The sequence below is a fragment of the Nycticebus coucang genome, chromosome 21 (genome assembly GCF_027406575.1).
Source record: "Nycticebus coucang isolate mNycCou1 chromosome 21, mNycCou1.pri, whole genome shotgun sequence".
In the NCBI taxonomy this organism is placed as follows: Eukaryota; Metazoa; Chordata; class Mammalia; order Primates; family Lorisidae; genus Nycticebus; species Nycticebus coucang.
Window position 1 is genome coordinate 66,874,005 of NC_069800.1, and position 27,038 is coordinate 66,901,042.

At 58.1% G+C, this 27,038-nt stretch overlaps 1 protein-coding gene and 1 pseudogene across 12 annotated transcripts in view; both read right to left on the reverse strand.

Annotated features, from left to right (window-relative positions):
• Positions 1-2,210: 2,210 nt before the first annotated feature.
• Positions 2,211-27,038, reverse strand: part of KCNQ2 (potassium voltage-gated channel subfamily Q member 2) — a 62,770-nt gene continuing 37,942 nt past the window's right edge. Inside the window, exons 9-19 of one of the 12 annotated variants that reach the window (XR_008376450.1) lie at positions 26,340-26,369; positions 24,249-24,317; positions 20,254-20,283; positions 16,183-16,236; positions 12,676-12,899; positions 11,924-12,029; positions 11,336-11,467; positions 9,618-9,725; positions 7,132-7,255; positions 3,340-6,575; positions 3,169-3,191 (exon numbers count right to left, since the gene is read on the reverse strand). Coding sequence is in view for 11 of the 12 variants with exons in the window: in XM_053573595.1 (XP_053429570.1) it covers positions 5,844-6,575; positions 7,132-7,255; positions 9,618-9,725; positions 11,336-11,467; positions 11,924-12,029; positions 12,676-12,899; positions 16,183-16,236; positions 20,254-20,283; positions 24,249-24,317; positions 26,340-26,369 (1,609 nt within the window). In the remaining variant the exon portion in view is untranslated. Of the gene's footprint in view, positions 6,576-7,131; positions 7,256-9,617; positions 9,726-11,335; positions 11,468-11,923; positions 12,030-12,675; positions 12,900-16,182; positions 16,237-20,253; positions 20,284-24,248; positions 24,318-26,339; positions 26,370-27,038 lie in introns of all 12 variants that reach the window. The other 11 variants (XM_053573595.1, XM_053573599.1, XM_053573596.1 and 8 more) reach the window with 11 other exon arrangements.
• Positions 20,988-21,973, reverse strand: LOC128573387 (lupus La protein-like; annotated as a pseudogene).

Below are 27,038 nucleotides of genomic sequence, written 5' to 3' on the forward strand. Positions count from 1 at the left end.
CAGGGAGGATCTGGCAAGTACAAGGTCCCAGAGGCAGGGATAGCCAACCAAAAGCAACGCAGGCTGAAGTATGGCCATGTCTCAGGACACCAGTAGCAGCAGGCCCTGCCCAGGACTCTTCTGTGTTGGCCAAGCGTCCAACCACCTTCCATCTAGCCTGCCGGGTGCCCAGGGCCTGAGCAGGAGCCAGAGGTTTGTGAGCAAGGAGGCTGAGTTATGGAGGGAGAGGGGCTGGGAGCACCCAGGATGACGCACAGTGCCGCCCACGGCTGGCACACCCAGCTCTCTCACAGGGCCAGCACAGGCAGAAGTCTTCACAGACTTCAGCTCCTGGCACAGCTGGGTGTCATGAGGTCACTCATACCCGCCTCCAGAGGGGTGAGAGGAGGTATTTATGGCACCCAGTTTGTGGTGCTTTATGGTGGCCCCATGACACTAACAGAGCCCAGGGCCCCGGGAACCCACAGGCAGAATGGGGTCTAGGTGGGGCCAGCCTGGTCCCAGCCCTCAGACGGGCAATGCAGATGCAGGGCGCCGGTGAAGAGACCACACACACTGTCCAGGTTGAATCGTGGTGTTTTACTCAGAGCACAGGACTGCTGGGCATCCGAGCCCATCCCTGTGGCAGCAGGACCTCCCAGAACTTCTTGTGTGCAACCCTGCGTGGGATTCTGCCCCAGGTCCCCCCTGCAAACCCACCTGGCCCATTCTTGTGGCACAAGCATCAACCTGTCTGTGTGCAGTAAGTTAATATCGCGGCTAATCAGTTAGAAAACTAGAGTTCATTCCCTGGGCGTCTATCCCTAGAAAACGGACAGTGCACAAAGCCGAGATGGAAGTGTGTGGGCGTGACACGTTCTCCAAAAAGAGGCCTGGTCACTGTGGTGCACGGATGAGTACAAAATGGTCGGAAGGTACATCAGTACTGAAGGCATTATGAAATATTCTTTGGAGCATGAACAAAAGTGCAGACAGCCAAAGGCAACAGCACAGATGGGGCAGCTGCAGCCACCGATGGGCCGGAGGACGACAAACTGCGGTGGGCGCAGATGTGCGTGTGATGCACATGATCCTAGGCAGACACAGCATCCAGAGGAATGGGGCTTTGAGCGCCTCAGTGTGTGACGGCCGGTGAGGCCTACCACCCTGCGCCCATCTCTGGAGCTGGTCCCTCAGGCCCCTCACCAGTCCAACCTTGGGGCAGGGTTCAGGTTGTCCGTGCCTGGCAGAGGCCAGGGGGCATGGGGTGACCTCGGTAAGTTCCTATCAACATGCATTAAGGCAACGACTTTGTAAAACCCAGCTGGAATTGGGTGTGAGGTGCAGAGCGACCCTCACACTCCTGCCTCAGTGCCCCAGGAACCCCATCTAAGGCCCTGGGGACAGTTCTCTTACCACCAGCACCTGACCAAGAGTCAGACATTGAGGATTTCTCAGGACAAGGCCATTGGCCAGACTCAGTATCCTCGGTTAGCCAGGGGCACCAAAGGCAAGTGTCCACAACGGGAGCTCACTCCACTCTATGAATTCGTAGGACTTCGAGTCCTATGAATTCACTAGAACTTTAAGAGGTGCCTCCCCCCAACTTCCTCTACCCTGCTTCCTAGAGACTCTCTGCCACCATCACCTCCTCCCAGGGCCACCATCCTCCGACTCACATTGGACAGCTGGGTTCAGTAAACTGTGACAAATGAGAGGCAACTGCCTGCGATGGCCACATGGGTTCACCCACTGGCTACTCCAGCCCCACCCTCTTTATCCCACCACCTGGACATACACGCCAGTGGCCTGAGAGGTTGGAGGGGGGGCAGAGTCAGAGGACAGGCCTGTCCACACCAGGGCTGAGGGCAGCTGATGTCCTCAGTGTGCCTCATGTGGACCCCCACGAGGGCCCCCACTGGACACCCTCGGTGCCTCTCCCCCATGGTGGGTCCTCACTGTCTAAACTGCTATTGTGCGGTCTGTGCTGTCCTTCTGTTCCTGCATCTATGTGGTCACCTGTGGGCCCCCGCTCCATTCAGGATTTATGATCGGGGTGAACGGGAAACACTGATGTGAGGTGGTGTTTCTGCAAAGGCTCTCTGTGGCTCTGGAAGACATCTAGGACTCTGGGCTCAGTTCTTTCATGCACAATGGGGTTCCTCACATCAGCTTCTCAGGCCCATGACCACCAAGGTCTCCAGCTCAGTGAGGCCTAATACATTAAAAATTCACGGCACCCCCTGCTGGTGACTTTCCTTGGGTGTGGGCTTAGGCTGATGGACCCAGCTGATAGCCTTGAGAGCCACCAGAAAGAAGCCCCAACACCGCTGGCCTCCAGGCGGGGGTCTGAGGCATGCCCCAAAGGTAGAGATACCCCTCAGGGGCCTGTAGCCTCCAGTGGGGAGGAGCCTGGCACCTGCCCCTCTAGGACCTCTGCTGTGAGAGGAGAGGGCCAGGCCCGCTTTGGTGGCCCAGCATGGTAGGCAGTGGGGAAGACTCTCGGGACCTTGATTTTACCTGGACAAAAGGGGGAAATGCTGACAGCTGAGGTGGGTAGCATCCAGGAGGTCACCAGGACCACCAGGGCCAGCCAGACTCCAGGAAGCCCTGGCTCCAGCCTGGCCACTTGAGGACTCAGCAGACGCCACCCTCTGGATGGCTGCCTAGCCTGCTGCCCAGGAGCTCTGGGCAGCTCAACCCCTGCCTCAGGGTTCAAGGTTCCAGAACCCTCTGCGACTCCTGGAGTCATGGTTACTTCCTTACAGATACTCCTCAGGCAGCTCAAGTCCAGCAGAGCTGAAGAAAGAGGCCAGAGACAGAAGGACAGCCCAGGTTGGACATATGGTGGGTGCACAGGTGTGTCAGAGAGTGTCAGAGTGTGCCTGTGTGTGCACGCACATTTGTCAGAGTGGAGTGTGCATGTGTGTACCCATGTGTGTCAGAGTGTGCACTTGTGCCAGAATACATCTCTGTGAGCATGTGTCGGTGCAGTGTAGCTGTGTGTGCACATCAGTGTGCCTATGTGAGTGTAACGCATCAGTGTGCCTATGTGTGCACAGGTGAATGTGCCTGAGTGTACACATGTGTCAGAGTGCCTGTGTGTGCACGTGTCAGAGGGTGCCTATGTGTATGCACACGTGTGTCAGAGGGTGCCTATGTGTATGTACACGTGTTAGTGTGCCTGCATGAGTGTGCACATATCAGTGTGCCTACATGAGTGTGCACATATCAATGTACCTGTGTGCGTGCACATGTGTGTCAGAGAGTGCCTATGTGTGTGCACACATGTCAGAGGATGTCTATGTGTATGTACACATGTGTTAGTGTGCCTGCATGTTTGTGCACATATCAATGTACCTGTGTGCGTGCACATGTGTGTCAGAGAGTGCCTATGTGTGTGCACACGTGTCAGAGGATGCCTATGTGTATGTACACATGTGTTAGTGTGCCTGCATGTTTGTGCACATATCAATATACCTGTGTGCATGCACGTGTCAGAGGGTGCCTATATGTGTGCGTGCATGTGTGTCAGAGGACACTTATGTGAATGTACATGTGTGTCAGTGTGTGCCTGTATAAGTGTGCACATGTGTCACAGTGGAATGTGAATGTGCACGCATGTCAGAGAGTGTCTATGTGAGTGTGTGCATTGTGTGCTTACATGGGTGTGTAGTGAGCATGCGTGTGTACACATGTATGCAGGTGAGCACACACATGTGCCAGTGGGCATGTGGGGATGCGTGCTGTAACAAACGTCTTGGGAAACCTCTACCAGGGTGAGGTGGCACTGGCCCTTGGCCACACTCACACACACGCCCAAGAAAGTGTAGAATCTTCTGCATAAGCACCCAGCTCCTTCCAGTGGCACTTCTCTGAGGGTGAGGGGCCAGGGGCAGTGGACGGCTGCTCTGTTCAGACCTGGATCTCTCCAGAACTGGGGCCCCATCTACCCAGGGACCAGAGGCTGATGGTGGACATTCCACATGCTCTTCCCTCTCCTGCTGTGGCCCCAGCAGGACTCTCCTGGCCTGGCCTGGCCTGGCCTGGACCACTGGACTGCCAGGGCTTCTGGGAGGGGAAGGGATGGGGCCACTTTGCCCCTCAGAACCCCCACATTCCCAGGAGTTCCCAGGGCTTGGGGAAGGCTGCAGAGCACATCCAGCACACAACCACCATGAGTGGCTTGGAGCTGGGGCTGCAGGGGGGCTGGGGCTGCTGCTGTTGGTTTGGACTCCTCCGCTCCTGCCTGTGGGCCCCAGCTGGAGCCTCACAGTCCCATGGCAGGGACTCTACAGTGTCCACACTGGAAGGGACTTCTCACGGCTCCAGGGCCTGAGGCCACCCACATGCTACCCTGGAGACCAGCAGCTCTGGGCACAGGGAGGAGTGAGAGAGGGAGACCGAGTGCTCTAGCTGGGGTGAGGGCGGCCAGGGATACTATAGCAGCAGCAACTCACTCATCATGGGTGGCAGGTACTGCTCCCCAAGATCGCTGGGTCCACAGGACCCCCCAAACCAGGGCATATGCCCCTCAAATGCTGCTTTTGAAGTTCTTTTAACCACAAGGTCCCCCTAGTCAGAACTGCCTGAGGGCTCCCACACTTGGTGATGGGAGGGTTGTGCCTGGCCTACCTGTCAATGGCAATGACTCTGAAGGAATAAAACAGGGTGCTGCTCTGCCTCACAGGGGTTGGGCCTGCTCACCAGGGCCCAGGGCAGAGATGGCAGGTCCCCCAAGACTCTGAGAAGCCACAGACAAGGGACTGGTCAGTGGAGGATAGGGGCAGGGGGCAGCCAGCTCCATGGGGAACAAGAGAAGGAGGACCGCAGCCAGGCTGAGGTGGGAGTGACATCCTCCAGAAAGGCCAGGAGAGTGGACCCCTACCAATAGCGGTGGGAGCTGGGGGGCTGGCGGTGTGAAGGCTTGTCCAGCCAGCCTTCTGGGTCAGTCGAAAGTGGGGGACAAATGAGGTGGGAACTCCAGTTAAGAACCATGAGGAGCTGCTCCCTTGGGTCTTGAGGTGCTGGCTGCAGCCTAGTATCCAGCATCCAGCCGGGACAGTCTGGACAGGAGGGCACTGCAGACTCTGGCACACCAGGACAGCCAGGGCTGAGGCCGCTGGAGCCCCCACGTCCCCTTCAGAAGAATCAAGCAGAGACAGAGCCCTGGCCCACCTTGGGCTGGGCCCTCACTGGTGAGGCTAAGGTCAGAGTGTCCAAGGCTCACTCTGGCCTCTGGTTTTGGTTCTGAGGCCCCACCCTCTTTTCAGCTGCTGGCAGGGTCCTGACCCCAGGCCACTGCCAGTGAAGAACCCCTCAGAACTCAGAGGGACAAGGAAAAGATGCTGACCAGCAGCTCTCTGGCCAGGGGCCCAAGAGGTGAGGGGACATCGCTCCAGCTATGCCCACAGAGGCAGGGACCCAGGAGCCAGGGCAGGCCTGGTCCATGGCTGGCCACGCTCTCCCGAAGCCGCCCGGCAGGTCTCAGAACAGGCCCCAAGGCCAGGCATCCTCCCCAGCTCTGCTCTGGCCTCACGCCTCCACCTACTGGCACAGGGCCTGCCCCTACAACAGCTACATCCTTGTCATCGCTCTAGCCCCCACACTGGTCTGCTCTCCAGCCCTGAGCAAAGCAGGCAAGGTGGCCTTGCTGCCCCAGCATGTGCTCTTGGGCCACCAGAGGCCCAAACCAGCCATCCACTCTGTTGGAAAAAATTTGTAAAATGTGGCCACAAGGTGCCCTGTACTTCAGCCCTCCACTCACTCCAGTTACTCTAAGAAAAGGGCCCATAGGGTCCCCGCCTCAAAGCCTCAGAGGCACAAGTCGGAGAGGGTGGTGGACGTCCAGCAGCCCCATGGCCTCACTTCCTGGGCCCGGGCCAGCCCATGTCCCCAAAGGGGCCCTCACCTGTGGCCGAGCGCGGCGGGGGCCCACAGGGGGTGCAAAGGTCCGAGTCTGTGTCGGACTCGCCCTCCGCAATGTAGGGTCTGACTTTGGCGCAAGGTGCCACAGCCGCGTAGCAGCTGCTGAGGGCATCCAGGTTCTCCTTGGACTGGGAGATGCTGAAGCCGCTGAAGGAGCGTTCCAGCTCCTCATGGTCCACCGATGGGATGGAGATGGACGTGTCGCTGTCCCGCAGGGCGCCCTCATGGGCCCGGCAGGCGGGAGCGTCCTCCTGCCTCAGGAACTCCATGCTGGCCCTGCTGCCCCCGCCATAGGCGGACAGCGACCTCTCGTGGGAAGGCGGTGGCGGGATGCGCACCAAGGAGCTGTGGTCCCCCACTGGGGAGGTGCCGTGGCCCTGGCGTGGGTGGCTCTGCTGCTGCCACGAAGTGGAGGGCGGGCACTGGGCTGAGGGTGCAGCTGGTAGCGCTGAGAAGTTCTTCTGACCTGTGGAGCTGGTGGAGCGCACGATCTTAATGATGCAGCCATGTTTGTCCACTGGTTCACGGCTGTCCTCCGGGCTATGGTATGGTGGCGCTGGCTCCGGGTCCTTGGCCCCAAAGTAGGCCTCGGTCTCTGTGGGGGGGATGCCCATGCGCTGCATGTAGATGTTGACCAGGAAGTCCAGCTTCTTCTCCATGGACAGCACCTGCAAGAGGGCCTTCTGGGCCAGCTGCTCTGGGAGGCAGGGGTCCCAGGCTGCTCTCTGAGGACACGCAGGGCACAAAGTGCTGCTCCGTAGGAAGTGGAGGCACATCCGACCCATTAGTCAGTGTCTGGCCTCCTGCATGTGGGGTCTGGGGCTGCCCTTCTGCCTGCTGAGGGTCGGCCTTGAGCAAACTCCAGGGAAAACCCTGGGTGCTCCCCCCAGCTCAGGCTCTCAAAGCAGACCTGAGGTTCCGAGGACCTACCTGAGGCGGGGGTGGCAGAGGGTTGGGCAGGCAGGCACAAGTGGAAGGCCAGCTCCCCAGGAAGCCCCAACGTATGTGCAGATAAAATTCCTGCCCCTTAACTGTCCCCACCCACAACCACAGGCACTGCAGCTCTCAGGTGCGGTCAGGAGGGAAAGTGCCCAAGTTCTGTGGTGGCTCCTGGTGGAGTCTGAGAGGTTGGAGTAGTACCTGCTGGGATGGAGCCAATGTCCCTCCCCTCACATGTTCCAGGCCCAGACTAACAGAGCAGCCCTCTGTCCTGGTCTCTCCTACCTGTCTTTCCACCTTCCCCAGTCGCCCCATCATGCTGGGGTCCTCTGGCAGCTCCCCCTCGGCTGGACCCTTGGTGCGGTCCTTGTCAGTGATCGCCGGGCCCCGCCCCACGATCTGATCCACTCTGCCAGGAAGAGAGACCCCACCCCCAAGCATGAGTTCAAGGTGTGGCAGGACCCTGGCCCTCTCCTCCTGGGCCAGGCCCAGCCCAGAGCCAGCCAGGGGGTCAGTGGGTGCCAGGCCAGATGAGCCGGTGTATCCGTGCCCACCCTGTGTGCTGACACCCTGGGGTCCCGTGCCCTCTCCATCCCATCCCAGGGGACCTGGCACATTAAAGAGGAGTAAAGTGAGAGGAGGCCCTCTGGGCCCCCACGCTGCCCTCAGCCTGCCCACACAGTGCCCTCCCTCCCCTGGCTGGAGGACCAGAGGGTCACGTGACCAGTGCCCAGCTGGGCTGTGCCTGAGCCACACCCCACCCCTGAGCTTTACTCCCACATAATGTGCCATGGGGGCCCTGGCCCACCCAGGCTGCTGGGGACAGAGTTAGATGTCTACAGCGGAGAACAAGCAGGAGGGCGGCGAGAGCTCTGGCTCCATGCGCCAGGACAGAGAGCAGCACAGAGACCAACACACGACCAGGGAGGGGACAAAGCCGCTGGCAATCAGAGGGAGGCCGTGTGTATATGTGCGTGTGCATCCCGTGTGCATGAGTCTGTGGTGCACACTCACACACACGTGGGTGTGTGTGTTCGTGTGTACATGCTAGAGTATATGGTTACATGTACTCTCACTGGTGTGTACAGGATTATGCGTGTGTGCCCTGTAGGTGCACATATGTGTGCAGGGTACAGAACTTGGCTGAGTTGATCTCCAGTGAGGCAGCAGGTCACTAAGGGGAGGCAGCACCTTCGCAGGGCAGGGGCATCTGTCCAGCCAACGTGGCATCAACAGATGTGCACAGCCGGTAGAAGGGCAGGCAGGCCACGGGGGTGGTACAAGTGAGAACTCGCCAGGAAGCAGAGGCCCTGCACTAAGTCCACAAGCCCAGCTGCTGGACAAGGCTTGGATGGGCATGTCTGGGCAGGGCTGGCCCAGGCCAGGTCCTGTCTGGCCCTCCACATGGCAGCCTCTCGTGTGACATGCACCCCAGCAGGTGCCACACCAGCCAGACAGGGCCACACCCCACTTCCTGTCTCTGATGGGGGGTCAGGGTGTTTTTCTTTCTGTTGCAAGAAACAGAAGAAGGTTCAGGCTTGCATCAGCCACACTGCAGCCCCTCATGCTCCATCGGGCTTCATGCTGGACTCATGCAGAGAGGGCCGGGGCAGGAGGGTCACGGGAGGGGTCCTCTGGCTCCAAGCAGACACCAGTAGGCACAGAGGAGACGGGCTCACTGGTGTTCCCAAGTGTCACACGTTCCAGGCACAGATGCTCAGCACCTTCACCCCTGCCACATGACGGGCTGTCCCCGGTCAATCCCACGGGAGCCTGAACAGGGCTCAGTCTGGGGCAGCTGCAGGTGGGGACAGGGGAGGGTCCTCTGAGGACCCTGAGCCACCTCCTGTCCTGGACCATGCTCAAGGCCGCTTAACGCCCCTGAAGTGGAGGAGTGCCCAGACTGGCCTTTGGCTCCTTCTCTGTGTGCCTCTCCTCATCCCTGGCTCTGAATGTCTAGCTGCCGTCCATGCAGTGATGCCCAGGACGGAACTTCACTCTCAGGGTGATGTGCCCTGGGGTCTGGGAGCCACAGCAGAACAGGGAAGATGCACACACTGTCCTGCCATGTCCCCAGGGCCTCCCCCCTCACCATCCAGCACACTGACCCTCATCTTCATGTGCAGAACCCCAGCACAGAGGGGGCAGGTGGACTCGCCCCCCACACTATGGCTGTGGTCACCCTCCTCACCCTGCTCCACCATGCACTCTGCCCCTCCTCCATCAGCAGGGTCCGGTGGCTTCCCTACCAACATCACCAGCTGGTGACGGACTACCTGAGATAAGACTGGCTGGGGCTCTGCTTGGTGTGGGGACGGTGGGGGGGTGTCTCTGTGCTCACGGTGGCATAGGAGCCTGGCACTGCCACTAATACTCTCAGTGAGGAAAGAGCTGCAAAGGGCCACACAGGGCCAAGGTCACTGTGGGGGACAGCATGCACCTTGGTGGCCACTGTGCCGAGATGTGACCCTGCAGGCCTTGCTCCTCTACTTCTGCTGGAGCCGCCTAGACACAGGTGGCATCACTCAAGATGTCCATGGAGGCCCCAGCTTCCCCAGGAGGACCCACCAAGAGTGGCAGCTGAGCCCTCACAGCCCTGACCCCAACACGGCTGCCTGGGGCCCTGGGCCAGGAACGGCCTGTCAGGCACAGAAAACACCCCAAGTCCCCTCTGCCTCTCAGGAAGAGAGTGTGCCGCGCTGCTGTCATGTGGCCTGGAGTGAAGGGCTGGCCCATTCACAGACAAGGCGGGCGTGGCGCTGCATCCTGACCTAGGTGAGTACTGGGGTGACTCTCTCGGAGGGGCCGTGGGTCCTTTGGTGGGGTACTTCTTGTGCCGGGGAGTTGAAGGGGGTGGGGGGCCCACAATCATATCTATCCTGGCAGAGTAAACAAGAAGAGAGACACCAGCGAAATGCATCATAAAAGCGACATGAAAGGGCAAGTCGGCTAGAAAATTGCAGAAACAGAACAACCCAGCTTAAAACAAAGTGACGCTTTGTAAAAATATATTCCACTCAAAACAGCAGGCAGTTGACAGCACCCGCACTTGACCTTGGATTTGCCAAACCTTTCCATGTTTCAAGCAAAACCTCTGATTAAGGAGCTGGCCCAGCAGCTGCACAGCCCCCCGGCGTGAGTCCACACATGACCGTGGCTTGTGCACAGAACAGCCGTGGCTTGTGCACACAATCCGGGGTTGCGAGTGACAGAAAACACCCTGGGTTCCTTGGCAGGCTGATTGGTTTCGTTTGTTTTCCTGACACAAAGACATGTGGAAACACAGCACAAGCATCACGACCCTGGGACACTCACGCACACGCACCACACGCAGCCACACGGCACAAGTCTACCACATACTGCTGAGGGCACTGAGCCCTGGCACTCAGAGGGGACTGCCCTCCTACACCTCCTGGTGGAGCAGGTTAGGCCTGGGGTGGGGCAGAGCAGGTACAGAGAGCAGCTGCACCCCTGCTGCAGAGAGCTGGGAAGTGCTGTAGCTGGAGATGGCAGGGCAGGGCCCATTGGCATTAGACTCACCCAGGAGCAGCATGAGCTGACACCTGCATGAGCACACAGGCATGTGCATGTGCTCGTGTGTGGCTGAGGGTGTGCACCTGAAAGCATTATGTGTGTGTGCACTCATGTGACACGTGTGTGCGGGCTGGAGCATGGCTGTGTGTGCACATGTGCTTGTGGGAGTGGACATAGGTCTGTGCACCCCTGCATGCCTATACGTGAAGACGCACACATGTGTGTACATACACATGCATGTACATAGGGGTGAGTGGGTCCGTGCTCACATGACTGAGTGCCCAGCCCTTGGATGTGTGTCCTTCTCAGTACCTCCCCCTTACTAGAAGGACAGGATGGACACACACTGTGTTCCAGAAGAGGCCCCACATGGAGTGACTGCTCCCTGGGGGCCCACAGAAACCCTGCAGCTTCATCTCTCAATAGAATGACTCCATCTGCACTACACATGCACACGTGTGTTCACGTGTCCACACGCACTATGAATTAACACATGTGTGTGTACAAGGCACAGCACACAGAGCACACACCCACACACATGCACACACCCACAGCAGCACATGTACATACACCCATGTACATGCACACTCAAGGGTCACACGCATGTACCTCACAAGAGTGCATGCGTGTGCACACATATATGCATGCGTGCACACACACGTGCCCACATAGTGTGGGTAGGGGAGAGAGGGGAGAGACACAGAAGCATCGAGAACAGATAGACTGCCAGAGATGCAGCCCAGAGCTGAGATTGCCCTGCACGCCCTCCCACTGGCCCCTCGGATGCCCCTCAGCCTGTCGGGTCCCACCCAAATGCCCTGCATGTCCCAAAGGGGCAGCGGGGCTCCTGCCTGGACTGCACACCCTCCCACTGGCCCCTCGGGTGCCCCGCGGCCTGTTGGGTCCCACCCAGAGGCCCTGCATGTCCAGGAGGTGGTGGCAGTGGGGCTCTTGCCTGGACTGCAGGCTCTTGATACGGGACAGCATGTCCAGGTGGCCGGCAGAGTACTGCTCGATGACGTCCATCACATCGTATGGTCGCAGACTCTCCTTGAACTTCCGCTTGGACACCAGGAACCGCATGACACTGCAGGGTGTGGGGGGCTGTGAGCCCTCTGCAGAGGCCACCTGGCCATGCTGACCAGGCTGGCCCTGACATACCCCTGCCTGTTATCTTCCCAGCATCTCTGCAACCACAGCACCTGGAGATGGCTGGAGGATGCCTTTCATCTAGGCCACTCACATGCAGCCTCCTGACAGCCCCACTATACCCAGGACCAGCAGGGCCCAGTGGGCAGCCACACACCAGAACTCCCTGCCACACCAGATGTGGGTGACATGTGATAAGGAGCCAGAACGAAGCGGGCGCCGGCCCTGAAGCCTGGTTCCAAAACTAGCCCCAAGATCCACGAGCCAGAAGGAATAGACCCAGGACACCGCTGGCACCTCTTGTGTCTCGCCCTCTCTCCCGGAAGACAGCCTTTCACGGGTCTGCCTGGCACTATGAGACCCTCCCGCTCCCGGCTGTGGCCACAAAGCTCACCACACAGCTCTGATGCTGACTTTGAGGCCTGGGGTCAGGTCCTCGGTCACAAACTCGCAGTTACAGGTCTTGTCATCCACAACGTCCTCCCCCGGTAGACTTGCTTCTGGGTGGAAGGAGACAGGCTATGAGGACACGGCACGCCTGGGGCGTCACACCTGCGGTCCACAGCACACGCTCTCCAGGCCAGGCATCAGGGACCCTCACAGCCCCCGAGTGTCCCACCGGACTCAGCTGCTTCCCTAGAAACTCAACCCTCTGCCCGGCCTCTGCGGCCAATTCCTCCGACCGAGGACCTTCTCAGGCAGGCTGTGGCCAGAAGATGGCCTATGTGAGGGCTTAAAAGGGCATCCCTGTCAGCGAATCGCAGGGATACCCTATGGAACAGGAGTTGGCCAGGAGGAAGAAGGAGGTCCCAGCACATGCCATAGCACAGGGGAGCCTGACACGCTGCTCAGTGAGAGAAGCCGCAGGGCTCCAGCAGGCACAACCACTCAGACACCCACGAGCTTGGTGGTGGCTGGGGCTGGGGCTGGGGAGGGGATGAGCACAGTCTCCTTGTGGGCCAATGGAATATTCCAGAGCTACACTGAGATGATGGCGGCACAACACTGTGAGTGTACCGAGAGCCACTGAATTTGTGCACTGTTAAACATCTCCCTTTATGCTGCATGAATTTCACCTCTGTTGAAAGGTGTGGGGGCTTCCTGCTCCCAGGCAGGAGGAGGGGAGTGTGACGCCGCTGCACCCACCTTCTGAGTTCTGCCGAGATGCGGCACCCTTGATCCGGAAGGCCTGGCGCGCCCGGCTGCGGTCCCCAAAGCTCCAGCTCTTGGGCACCTTGCTTGGGCTGTCCTCCAAGCTCTGGTCTGCGCTGGGTGACCGCCGGACAGTCTGGGCCTGGGGGGACCCCTTCCCCTTGGCAGCCACGCCTCGGGGGCTGGAGAAGACACGATCTTTCAAACTGACCTTCTGACTGCTCCCGTAAGAACCGACAGACAGACACAGAAAAACAGCAAGAGAAGTCACTCTGGAAGGAACACAGGCAGGCGGTGCTGACACTGTCCCACAGTGAGATGGGGGGAGATGCAGGACCATGTAGGGGGCAGCTGAGGGGACCAAGCTCAGGTGGGGGAAAGCGGGTGAACAGCAGATTCCTGGGCCAGCACTGGGGAGGCCAGAGCTCGGCCGTGCTGGGGAGGCCATGGTGAGGTCTGTGGACGCCTTTTCTTCTCTAGAGAAAAGTCTTGCTCTGTAGCCTGGGCTGGCACACAGCAGTGTCATCACAGCTCACTGCAGCTTCCAGCTCCTGGGCTCAAGCGATTGATCCTCCTGCCTCAGCCTCCAAGCAACTGGGACTGCAGGCGTGAGGCACCAAGCCTGGCCAACTATTGACTTTCAAGTCACTTCCAGCTATCACTACTAGTTGGGGGAGTCTCCTCACACCATCCTGTCCCCTGGGTGGCTGGCAGAGCAGTCCCCCAATGCCTGAGGCTGTCTGTGGATACCTTCTATCTGCCCGGCCTGGCAGTATCTTTCCTGCCAGCCCTTCCACGGCCTATAACTGCTCTCAGGAAGTGGCCTCCCCGTAAGTCTCCATCCTCCAGCCCCAGAGCCAGGGGAGGCTCTGTCCACAGCCCATTCTTATGCAGCCACATGCTGGGCCTTTCCCACCCACCCTGGGGAGGCCGCCTGGTGGGAAGGGGCTTTGGGAGGGTTTAGGCCTCCTCTGTGGGGCTCAGGCTGTCCCGTCTCTGGGCTCCGCCCCCACCAGAACATGTCCATCCAAGAAGTAAACATCACGGCTTCTGGGAAGATGGAATGGATGAGGCCAGCCCCAGGGTAGGAGGACCTCAGCCAACACCCCAGGCCTGTGTGGTGGAAGCAAGGCTCACAGCTGCATCCTGCCAGGCCACCTATCTCCATATCTGTGAGGGTCCTCAGGCCTCTCTTGTCCCTATGCCACTAGTTCTAAGGACAGAGGGGTGGCAGGTACACCAGTCAGGCATGGCCTCCCTCTGCGGTCTGGAAGGCATCAGGCCCTACTGGCTTCCTCCTACCAGCCAGTCAGAACTTCCCAGGATAGCCATGTATGCTGTCCCTCAGGCCTGTGACAAGCCCGACATGGTCACCGATGTCTCTGACACCCACTTCCAGACCCTGCTATGGTGCCCATGGCCAAAAAGACATGTCCACCAGACGGCACAGAGAAGAGAGTCAACGGCACGCTGTCCATCCAGCCCAGACAGTGCAGATGGAATGTAGCCTCCTTTTCAGCCCACCCTCCAGGCATCAGGCAAAGACTAAGACCATCTGCGCCATTCAGAAGTGTCTGAGAGGAAAAAGGGAGCCCCCAGGGGCCAGCTAGGGACCACTCCTCTGCGGGGCTGCCTCCCAGCCAGGTCTCCATGCTGAGGACTTGAGTCCAGGAGTCATTACCAGATAGGAAGTAAGGAAAGGAACTCAAGGTCCGTGGGGAGCCACAGGGAGGGGCTGGAGGTGAAACCCACAGACCCCCAAGAGAGGAGAGGGAGGCCAGGAGAGAGGAGTACGAAGCAGCAGCCTCCTGGCCTGGTGGGACCCTCTTCTGGACATGACCCTCTACTGGACACAGAGCCAGGGGTCCCCAGAAAATGCAGCCCCCACGTGTTTCCCAGGACCCATGGCAGAGGCAGTGTCACGCACGCAAGGAACAACTGGAGGGGCCTCGCCTGGACCTTCATAGTCGTGGACAATCCCCACCTTCTGAGCACACTGGCACACGCCACCCAGCCCTCCTCAGCACCAGGGCTGATCTCGACGCAGAGTCTGGCGGGTTCTCTCTCACCCCATAGCCAAGGACGAAAGCACACTCAGGGCCAGGCTCTCCAGGCTGGGCTGGCTGCCTGGGAGAGTGAGTCCTCAGCCAGGGCCACACTGCATGTGCCAGGGGCACTGTGACATCTGCACAGCGGCGCTCACGGGGCCAGGTCCAAGCTTAGGATCAGTCTGGGGAAGAAGCCCAGCCCCAGAGCTCCTGCCCACCTGGCATAAGCAAGAGATCGCCCTCACTTCGTGCCACTGGGGTGCCACCATCCACAGAGACCTGCCCTGCCCCATCTGCACAGAGGCAGCTCAGAGACCTGCCCGGCCCCATCTGCACGACGGCAGCCCAGAGACCTGCCTGGTCCCATCTGAATGACAGCAGCCCAGAGAGTGCTGGGGGATGGATGGGCATCCCGAGAGACCATGCAAGCTGGCAAAGCATGGCCTGGGTCATGCTGGCCCGGGTTCCCAGCCACCCCATACTTCCAAGCTTATCCGGCCCCCCAACAGCCTGACTGCAGCCCCTGCCCTAAAAGACCAGCCTTGGCCAGAAGCACCCTAGACACGGAAGAGCTGGGCAAGCAGGACAGCCTCTACCAGGGCCCAAGCAGACTGTATCTCCCAGGAGGCCATGTGCCCTCTCCCCCCAGGGCTGCCAAGTATCTCCCCCACTAGCGGCGGAGAGAAGTCACGCAGAGAAATGTGGGTGGAGAAGGGTCCAGAGCATGCAAGGACATGGATGCACAGGCACGCATACTGAGCCTGGCCCTGCCTCTGTGCCGTCGCTCCCAGGGCCAGCACTGGCCAATTGCATGCATAGGCCAGAGGCTACCACACAGCCCTCACAGCACTGCTGCACACATGTTGCTGGGAGGGGGGGAGAGGTCCCCAGAGAAAGCGGGAGGACAGGCACCTTCTCAGGCTGACAGCCAGGTGGGCAGAGCAGAGAAGGTGTAATCAGGACGCAGGCAGGGCCTGGCTGCACAGGCAGCTTCCCACCATCCCACTCCAGCCTGCCCCATGCTGGGCCTATAAATAGGCAGGGACAGCCACAGGCTTTGGCTCTCTGGGGTGTCTGTTGTGTCAGGACAGAGCTGCCTTCTGCGGGTGAGGCAGCCGGCAAGGTATGCAGGAGAGGTGCCAGTGACCAGCCTGGAGGAAATGCCCCCTGAGAGCAGTCGGGGCCCAGGAGGTGCAGACACCTTTTTGGGCTCAGAGCCCTGGCCAGCTGCCCTGCAGGGTACATGACCTCACCTCCGCCCAGCTTGCCCTACACTTGGGGCCACAGTGGGACCAAGGAGCACCAGGCCCCACTGCAAGGGGCTTGGGGAGGCCAAGCTGCCAGTCAGAATGGGCTGGAATGCCAGCCTCCTCGTATCCCCAGAACCTCTGATAAGCAGGCAGGCGAGGGGCCGTGCAGCAGGGGCCAGTCCGTGCGGCGCGTTCCATGGTACCTAGAGCGTCCAGGGCAGCATCCACACGGGGACCCTCTGCACGGTCTGCCTTTACTGCAAATGAGGAGAGCACAGTTAGTCCTGGGGTGTGACCAGGTAGCAGGTAAACTGAGGCACAGCACACCTCGGAGTGGCTCCAGGCTCACAGTCCTGGCCACCGAGTTTGTTTCCAAGCAAGGACAGTGGGGAAGGTGCCCCAGAGTTGTCCATGGCCTGGAAAAGAAAATAGTTCCCTATTTTAGGAGGAGAAAAGCCCCTGGTTTTTCTCCTCCAAAAATATATTTTCCTTCCAAAAGCACAGCTTGGGCTTGTGTCTTAAAAGATGTATTATTTTTTGCCATTTCCATGCCAACCAAAAAATAATACAAGGGGTAAGACTTTGCAAAGGCCTGGATCTGTATGAACGCAATTCCAGGCAATGAAGTGAGCACATCGCTGGGAAACCAGTGCAGTTGGGCTTTGCAGACTGTCAACAGGGCCCTGCCACGCCAGTGGTTCCCCAAGAAGTAGGCCTTGGTTTAGCAGGGACAGCAGCCGCCACCTGCAGGAGGGGAGCCCCACAGGGCTCACGGCCATGGGGCCACAGGGCCACCAGGTCAGGGTCACCCAGGATGGGAGTGTGGACACACCTCCTGTGGGCTCTTCCTTGAGAGGACCTGCTGGTGTTGGGCATGTGCTCGAGAACCTCTCAGAGACCCCTGAGATTCAGCTCTGCATTAGAACGCGCAAATTTTAAAGCAAAAAATGGAAATAAGCAGCTACAAAAAAGCTCTTTCCCTCCAGGTCTCTGCCTGCCACAGCAGCCACTCCGCCTGCCATGGCTCTTCTCAGACTGTACCAGGAATGAGGGCGGGCAGCTGGTTCCTGCCAAAGTTGGCAGGCTCTAAGAGAGTGCCTGGCATCCCACTCTCCTCCACACTTTGACGTACACACCAGTGCTTCCCACTGCACGTGTCCGTGCAAGCAACTCTCCCCTTAGGCATAAAAGACATACTTGCTAATTCTGTAAAAGAGCCTCTGCCATCCAGACAACCCCTCCACCTGTGCAGGGCAGCTTCTGCCCAATGGAGAGATGGGCTCTGTTCTCAGGGTGGGGCAGCTGAGCTCTGTCTGCTAGCCCCAGGCAGCACCCTGCCATAAGGCCTTGGCTGCTCATGAAACCCCTTGTGGGGGCAGCTGCTGTCCTTCAGAGCGGCTCCATGCCAGTCCCACCACAGCCTGCCCCTCAGAAGACCTAGGAATCCCCTCAGGTTTTCTAGGCCCAAACACAGCTCCCCCAGGAAGGAGCTGGAGGGAGGCACAGCCCTGGGCTCCCAAAACTTTGGAGGTCCCCAGCTGAGACCTCAGTGTATTCGTGTACTTCCCAGGGCCTTGAGAACCAATTCAGCAGTGGAGGAAGTGGCCTGACATGATAGCCACAGTGCCTGGCCAAGGTACGGGTTACTCGGGAGTGAATCTCTAATTGTATTGCATTTAATGAGCATTGAGATGCAGCCACGCTCAGGGCCACTGTCCCCTGAGCACTACCCTGTGGCTTTGGGTGTGGGAGGATGCAGTCTGGGGCCACATGACACCAGTCCCCTCTGGGCTGAGGCTGGCATTGGCTCTTCTCCTGTCCCGTCTGTCCTATCAGAACCTCCCAGCAGATGTGGAGGCCAGTGCGGGAGACAGACAGGCCTATGGGGACCATGGGCCCACAAGGATGGAGCATAGATGCCTGCAGACACTGACTGAGACCATACAGCAGGGACAGACAGCCTCCCACACATGCAGCTGCTCCCGCCTGTGAAGAGTGGAGACAGAATAGGTCAGAGGCCCCTCCTGGCACAGGGGTGGTAAGAAGGGGGACAGATGACGTGGACAGTCACAGCCACAAGAGACACACACAGAACAGTGCAGCCTGAGCCCGCCTCTGGCCGCCCAACCCATCCAGCACGGGGGCCCCCTGAACCCCAGCGGGACCAGGGGTCATGAAGCTGAGCGAAGGTCCCTGTGTCCACACCAGCCACCCACCCAGACCAGCTGCCCCATGGGCCCTGCCCTGCTGGCTGCAAGCCCCACATCTACAGGGCAGGGTGAGGCGTGGCACTGACCCCACTGGATAACTGTGCCTGGTGAGGCATCTCAGTGGGGCATGGGGAAGCCCACACCCCCTCAGCACTTTACAGAGCAGGCCCCACCAGGGTACCACTCGGTGAAGCTATTCCCTGCTTACAGGGCTGTGGCTGCCCCAGGCCAGGGACAGAGGCACCACCTGTTACCTGGCTGCAGGCCAGCACCCCAGAAGGTGGGGTCCTCACTGGCAGAGATCGCACCTCACTCCAGCACCCAGAAGCCTTCCGGAGCCTCAACCCATGGTGGCCCAGTACTGCTGCAGAGGCCTGATGGCCCCCAGTAGAGGAGGCCGGAGGAGACCTGGGCCCCTCAGGAGTTGGGGAGGGCTGGGGTGGGCAGACACCACCCTCAGGGAAGGGTGTGGGAGGCACAGGCAGGCAGGGACCACTGGACACGCGGGGAAGAGTTGGGGACAGGCAGCAGGGACCACGGAACGTACCAGAGAGCCCAGAGGCCCCGCGTGTCCTCACCTGGATTCGGCTTTCGGGGCCAGCACCTCCTCCCCAAAGACAGAGCAGACGAGAAAAGGGCCCGAGAAGGGCAGTGACAGTGATTAAAGCACTTGGGGGCGGCAAGAGTGTCCAGATGAGGGGGCAGAGGGAGAGAGAGAGAGAGAGAGGCTGAGACAAGAGCCATCGGCAGCTAAGCTACGGCGGCAAGCAGGAGATTGCACCAGACTGAGGGGCCACGTGGCAGGGCAGCCAGGTCCTGGTCCCGGGGAAGCTGGGTTTAGGGTGAGGGGTAGCCGGCACGGGGCGGGGGAGGAGCCTCCCCAGGCTGTCCCAAGCCACTGATGGGGCCTGGTCCTTGCCCTCTCCCACCAACAGTGACACCCGCTCCCACTTTCACTGCAAAAGTGAAGTGGACAAGTGCCAGCGAGCGGCTCTTCTTTATGCCCCGCTTGTCCTAACAATGCCAAGGGCTCCACTAGTGCCACATGGGCCAGCCCAGCTCTCCCAGCCCCAGAGCTGCTGATCTTTGCAATTCAAGGCACCAACCCTGATCCTCCCCCTTGTGGGACTGGGGGAGTGAAGACCTGCGTCCTTCTCCAATGGGCAGGGAAGACAGGGCTCAGCCCAATTCCGAGGCCCCCAGCCCCAGCCTCAGCATTTTGTCTGAGTTCCCCCCAGCTCAGGGGCCACTAGAGAGGGCGGGTGAGCACCCATCTCGGATCAAGGTCTGCAAGGCGTAGGGCAGGGGACAGCCTAGCTCAGAACAGCCTGGGAAGTCAGCAAGAGGACGCACAGGTGGGTGGGAGGTCCTCAGACCCGAAATTTGTAAAATGATTGTGATTTTCCTTTTAACACTAGGAAAACGGCAGACCTTCTCCATCCCATCTCTAACTGTGTTACACACAAGACTCTGGGGACCAGCAAGGGATCAGGGAGGGGGAACTGACCTTGACCTCAGCATTGCCACAGAGCAGGTGTGAGGCACAGAAGGGATGCTTGGCCCTCCCAGGAGGATGAGGGACCCTGAGTCTCTCCCACTCGCTCCACAGACTGTTGACAAACCGGAGCCTCTGCCTGCATCAGGTGAGCCCCTCCTCCCATCATCTGGCCCCTGGTTGTCCTCCCTGTGCCCCCCCAGAGTGACCAGTCTTGTGCCTGGAGCAGAGGGATCCCTGTCAGAGTCCCCAGGGCTGGGCTCCTGGGTGAGTGAGGGGAGCCCATCCAAGAAACCCCCAGCTGCCCAGGCCACAGTGCTGCAAAGTCAGCCCAAAGCATGGGGTGGGGGTGGATGAGGAAGAGTGACCAGAGAACCCACGTCCCTGCCAGACAGCGGCTGGACACAGCCCCGGACCTGCACACAGAGGCTCCTCGCCCTGCACAGTAGCCGCTGCCCCATGACACAATGCACACGCAGAGGAGCAGGGCCAGAAAAACCAGATGGCGTGCACACGCAGACACACGCGTGCACACAGACACACAGGGGCTGGAGGCAGGAGGCACTGACCTTGGGGATGGCTCCGGCTGGGGCTCCTTCCTGCAAAAAAAAGCAGCAGAGTCAGCATCTGGCCACCCAGGCTGCCCCAGGACCCTCTGCCTGGGCCCACCCCATGACCCACAGGTTGGGGGCTGCATGTGAGGGGGGCTCAGAGAAGATGGCAGGTGCGGGAGCAGCCCCAGAGAGACAGTCTTCTGACGGGAGGGCAGGCCAAGCCTGGGGTCCTCTCAGGATGGACAGTCCACACATGCCCACACAATCTCCTGACCCCTGGCCGCCCCAAGGCTGTCCCTGTGTGCCTCATAGATTCTCCTTTTAATCAGAATCACAACAATTAGCAAAGTGTCAAAAAGGAAGTGTGTGCTGAAGAAAGCTCTGGAAAGGCATCTTCACAATTGATTTTCTGGACAGACTGAACTGCTCTGATTCTTTTTTCCAGTTTTGACTCGATGGGGTAATTCTCTTTTTTTTTCCTTTTTATATAGTATATATTTACTTGTTTGTAGTAGTACATCCTCATATTACAAAAACAATTAATGTAATGGAAGAATCTTCCTTTTGATATTTGAGTCATCTGAAATAACACAAACTATACATTCCAAGAAAAAAAAATCTTCATTTGGACAACAACATAAAAAGACAAGTTAAACAACAAAACACTTTTCCTTTCTTACCAGTGGACATCAAAGTAGATCTAATTTGATTTTCATTTTAAATCTTCCAAAAACGAAGGCAGTTTAAAACCTAATTAAAATGAACTAAAAAATTGCGTATCGAATATTGGTCACTGGCAGGATTTTCTGTTTTCTGTTGTTTTACTGAGGGTTCTTCTCTGCCTGTTGCTTCTGTCGCCCTTTTCACAGGTCCAGTTGCACCATTTTCACCATTTTCATCATCACTATCAAATTTGGTTTTTTTGCCCTGAAGCTGCATTTTCCTTTAGCAGACCCAGGCGGGGTAGCTTTATTGCCTTTACTTTTCCCCTTAAATCTGTGACCTTTTGACTTGTTTTTTTTTCAGAGATTCTTGCTGGTCTTCTATTATCTTTTCAATGCTGCTTTTCCACTTCTCTTTCTAGGTCTTCCCAGGTCACTTCTCTGTCCTTTAACTGCAGTTGCCATTATCTGCATCTTTGCCTTTACCCAATGCTTCCTTGACTTATTCCTTAAACAGAATTATCCTCTCTTTTGCGCCTCTGACAAAGTCTAACCACTTTATTTCACTGTGACTTGAGAAAAAGGACATGCAAATCTCTAAAAGTCCAAACATCTAAGTCACCTGAAAATTTCAGCAAGCAGCCAATCTTTTCTTCTAGAGATTTCAACTCAGCAGCCTACTCTACCTTCGCTTTTTTTCTGGCTCTTGTTCAGTTCTTAACTTCTTCTTCTTCTTTTCTTTCTGAAAAACAATCATCCTTGAAAAGTATTAGCAAGTATGTGTCTTTGTATTTCTGGCCAGGGGTCTCTACAAACATCTTAGCAGATTCAGTGCTATCAAACACAGCAAATATTGATGCCTTAAGTGCTTTGTGCAACGTTCTTCACATCTGAATATTTAGTACTTGAACTTTGTCTTCTAGCCATTCTTTTATGTTATCAAGGATTGCATCAGTTGGGAAGACTTTAATATAAACAGATCTGCTTTTTACATCACCTTTCTATTCATCAGTCACTTCAGGGAGCTATTTGCTTGGAGACCTGATTTCAGTTTTATCTTCACTGATTTCCATGAGCCACACCCAGTCTCTGCCTGTGTCCTTCCGTGGCCCTCTCTGTGTCTCTGTCTCCTCTTCTGTTTCTTATAAAGACGGTCATCTGGGGCTCACCCAGGTAATCCAGGATGCCCTCATCTTGAGACCCTTGGTTACATCTGCAAAGAGCCTTTTTCCAGATAAGGTCCCATGCACAGATCTTGAGGCACGAACTTATCTTCTGGGGGGATGAACATTCAACCCAACACAGTCCTCGATGAACATTCAACCCAACACACTCCTCCCCAGACCTCAAAAGTTCATGTCCCTTTTAAGATCAGAATACACCCACCCCATCCTAACACCTTCAAAGTCTCAATCACTGCAGCATCAAATCCAAAATCTCATCTAAATACTATCAGTTCAAAAAGTCCCTAATTTCATCACCTAATAACATTCAACCAGTTAAATTGGGTATGTGTGAGATGTGGGTTGATCCATCCTGGGGCTAAATCCTGCATATATGGACCTACTAATCTAGTAAACAAGCTTTCTTCTGGAAGTATAATAGTAGGCAGGCATGGGACAGACATCCCACCCAGGAAGGCAGACACTAAAGGGGTCGCTGGCGATTTGCTTTCACTCAAGTCTGAAAGCCAACAGGCCAAGTCCAAGCGATCTCAGCTCAGGAAGCCACCTCCAGGAGCGCTGGCTCCATCATCCTTCCCCTGTCCCAGGGTCACTCTCCCCTGTCCTGAGGTCACTCTGCCAGCATGGCCTCTGCTCGAAGAGTCCCAGAAGTCCATGCCTCCCTTCACTTCAGCCATCTTCATCCCCACAGGTCCATGCTGGCATAAAATTCTTGAAAACCTTATCACAGGGACCAATGCCATCAGACAAGAGGGTGCCCGCACATCTGTCCTGGAAAACTGCATCTTCCTTCTCAGTTTCTGCTGAGATGGCTGCTTGGATGCCTGAGTCACGCTGGTCTCTGCCGCAGAGGTTGTCCTGCCCCACCCGCGGCCATCTCAGCAGAGCAGGCCCTGCCACAGGAACCCTCAGATTTATTATCCTTTGCCACTGGGACAGGCCTAGGACCTCCCAGGTCTTCAAGTTCTGGATTCCTTTAGCAGTTCCTTCCTCAGTTGTCTCTTTGCTTTAACATTTTACTACAAGCAGCCAGGAGAAACTGGCTGCACTTTCCACACCTTGCCTAGAAATCGTGGAAATCGTGGCTAGCTGCCCAATGTGTCACTTATAAAACCTGCCTCCACCAGGAGTAGAGCACAGCTCAGCACATCGCTGCTCCTTTCCTCCAGTGTTCACTGACAGGGTCCCCACGTCCTGGGGGTCCACGCCAGCAGCACCTGCATCTGCATTTCCACCCTCCCTTCAGGCGGCCTCAGCTCTGCAGCTTGCACCTCAAAACTGCTGTGGCCTCTGCTGCAGCCTCTGCCTATCACCTAGTTAGTGGCACACATTCATGCAGTGGCTATGGCAGCACCTGTCTCCCAGTGCCAGGGCTGCCACAACAAATCCACAAACCACAAAATGGTGACTTAAAAAAGCAGACAGGTGTTCTCTCACAGACCTGGAGGCCAGAAGGCCAACATTACCCTCCAGGTCTACGGGAGAGCATCCCCCCCATCCCCCCGCCTTCTCTAGCTCTGTGGCTCAGGCATCCCCTGGCTTGTGGCCACATTGTTCCAGCCTCTGCCTGTCCTCACTTGCCTGTCTCTTTCGTGTGTGTCCCCAAATCTCCCTGTCCTCACAAGGACACTTGGATCCTCACTTGGCCCCCTTAGAAAATCCTCCCAAGGTATGATCAGGGCTCCAGGGCATTGGTCCAAGGCAAGGGCCACCATCAGACCCTCCTGCCCACTGAGCGCTCCTCAAAGACAGACTGCCTGGGGAAGCTGCCAACACTGGGCCCTGGCAAGGACCCTCACTGTCCACTTCTGCTTGGTGATCCCTCTGCATACCAGCCCTGTGCCCCACCCATCCTTTGAGATTATAGGAGACCCAGCAGGTGCTGCCAGCTGAGATGACACCCCAAGACTGAGAAGGGTATAGAGGACTTCTCCCTGAACACACTCAAGGTCCACACATCAGCCTCCTGCCCCTTCCTCATGCCCACCCACCGCGGCCCCTTGGAGGATGCCTGGACAGTGTGACATGAGTGGCAGGAGAAAGTGCCACCATCACCAAGCCCCGTGGGAAGCATGTCCCAGGGGCTTCCTGTGCTCCCAGCCCCATCTGGGGCTGAGTCACTGCATGGGATGCCTGCCCCCCCTCCAAAGCCCCTGCTGCTGACCTGAAGGTGAGTCCAGACTTGCTCTTGAGGTTCCTCAGCAGCTCCAGCTGGTTGAGAGGGGGGATCAGTCTGGGTGGGAGAAGGATGGGGAGTGAGCCAGGAGCAGACCCCACCCCACTCCCACCAGCGTCCTCAGGACATGCAGGCAGAGTATAGGTGTGGTCAGGCTCTGGACAACACCCACCTGTTCCCAGGCTCTGTGTCTACCTTCCCTCCCCAGCCCTGCGAGCCTCAGGCCCTGGACGTGGGCCATGACCAGAATGGCTGGCAGAGGGGAGTGGAGCCCAGTGGGGAGCCCGGTGGAGAACCCGGCCCTTGCAGAGTGGGCAGGTGAGGAAGAGCACTGCTAGGTCACCCTCCCTCCTTTCCTCCTCCTCCTCTACCCCTGAATATTCCCAGGGCAGCCCAACTAGGACACAGGGGCCATGGCCCCTCTCCACCAAGGACGAGGAACCTGCTGTGTTCCAAGATGCCTTCCCAATCCTGGCCATGCCCCCCACAGCCCCCCACCCACTGCCCTATCGTCACTTTCACCCATAACTCCTGATGTCCCAGGCACTTGCCCCATCCCCTCTGCAGTGCTGTGAGCTCCTTCTGTCCCCTCTCACTCTCCCCCTATCCAGTGGGCCGGCCGCTGTCCAGGTGGGTCAGGACCAAGCCAAGGCCCAGGCTGTAGCACTGGTCAGCTCGCCCATGGGGGAAGTCAAGCTCTACATGGGCTAGAGACCATAGCCCAGTGACAGACATAAAATGTCAGCTTTCAGAGCCCACAGGAGGCCACGTCTCAACACGAAAAGTCATGGCTTGACATGGGAGGTCACACCTCAACATAGGAGGTCACACTTCAACATGGGAGGTCACACCTCAGCATGGAAGGTCACGTCTTGACATGGGAGGCCACACCTCCACACAGGTGGCCACACCTCCACGCACAGCAGCAGTGCCAGGTAGGCAGCCAGGGAAGTGCACACAGCCCCAGCTGCTTCCAGGGCCAGTTGTGGAGGCTGAGGGTGAACGTGCCAGTGGAGGGGAGGGCTGGTCTGGTGTCAGCTGCAGAGGGCTGCCCACCCAGGCCAGTGGGCAGCCTCCATGGGAGCCAGCACACCGTATTTCTGAGCATGGTAGGGGTGGAGGTAGCCAAGGAGCCTGACCAGCCCCCGCCCAGTGCAGCACCCCATCCCTTCTGGCAGGGATGGGCTAATATTCTGACCCTGTTCCCAGGAAGGCTGTCTCTGCTCCAGAAAGGGTGACCCCTGGAGAAATCGGGCCCTGGTCCAAGTAGGGGGGGCTGCTCTCGCACTCTGCAGGGCTTGCCCTGGATGTTGTAATAGAGCAACAAGCCCACCTACTCTGCAGGGAGAAGGCCCTTGAAGTGTGTGGCAGCTCAGTGCCCCAACCCCTCTCCCGCTCCAGGCTGTGGCCACAAACACAGCAGGGAAAGAGCCCTGCGAGGACACACTGACAGGGGCAGGGGCTAGCACACACACCTGTCTGTGCTGCCCATGGCAGAGACATTACCCTGGCACAGTGGAGAGACTCAGGGGAACTTGAGTCCAGGGAGGGAGACCCCAAAGCCCCCCAGAGGTGAGCTGCCCTAGAGGAACTGTCACTGGCTAGACAGTAGCCGTAGCCCCAGGACAGCGCCCTGCGCCACAGCAGACACACCCATGTCTGGCACGTCAGCTGTGAGCCTGGAGTTGGGGCACAGGTAGGGACAAGGCAGGAAGCAGGACAGGAGCAGAAGACAACCCAAGGACAAACGACCCACAGCAAGGAAGCAGCAGCTGAGGAGGGAGGAGGGCAAGAAGAGCCGGACAGAGACACAGGAGGGCAGAGAGAGGTTCAGAGAGAACACGGGGGCTCCAGGCAGGGTGGGGCCACGGGGTGACAAGGCCTAACGACCACACAGCACGGCAGGAGGTGCAGGCTGCTGGGTGGGGCGGGGCCCTGCGGAGCGGGCGGGCCGGGGAGGGGGCGGGGCCCTGCTGGGCGGGCGGGGCCGGGGGCGGGGCGGGGGCGGGGCTGCCCCACACAGACCCGCACAGAACGAGAACCACACACGCACACGCTTTCTGCCCATGCATTTCGTACCTGGAGGCCCCGTAGGTTTGAGTTTGTGAGCTTTCAAGGGTTTTCACACACACACACAAAGGGAAAAGAATGGAAATATTTTTAAAAGAACAGGTTAAGGAAAAGAAAATGAAAAAAAAAAAAGCCAAGGAAAGTGGGGGAAACAACAGAACAAAGAAAATTAGCACAGGGTCAAACTGTCCCTGACCCTGGGCTGAGAGCAGCTGTTCTGCAGTGCTCATGGCTCGTGTGGTGGCACAAAATGCCCACACTTCCGGGAAAGATGGGCACAGCCAGGCCTTCAGGGCTCCATCTTCCAGAAGGTGCTGGGTAGGATGGATGCTGAGACAGTGGAATGGGGCCGGCCCAGAGGATGACTTCAATTGCTAAGGACCACCAAGGGCTACAGCACTCTCCGCCCAGGGGACTTGCCCCTGCCAGGCAGGAAGGAGGCAGTGGGCCAGCCTCTGGGTTGGTCCTGGCTAAGGTCAGGACCCTTAAGAAGTCCCATCCGAGCCCTGTGCCCACCTCATCCTCAGGGAAAGCTTTGGAGAACAGAAGCAGGCCTTGGAGCAGGTAGGCACCTTAGGGCAGAGGACAGCAGTCAGGGACAGTGGTGTCCACCCCAGGGTCCCTCTGGGCCTGGGGCACCAAGTGCCCTCAGCCCCCTCATCTCTGACCAGCCCACCCAGATAAGTCCAGGGGGAGATGCCACTCCCA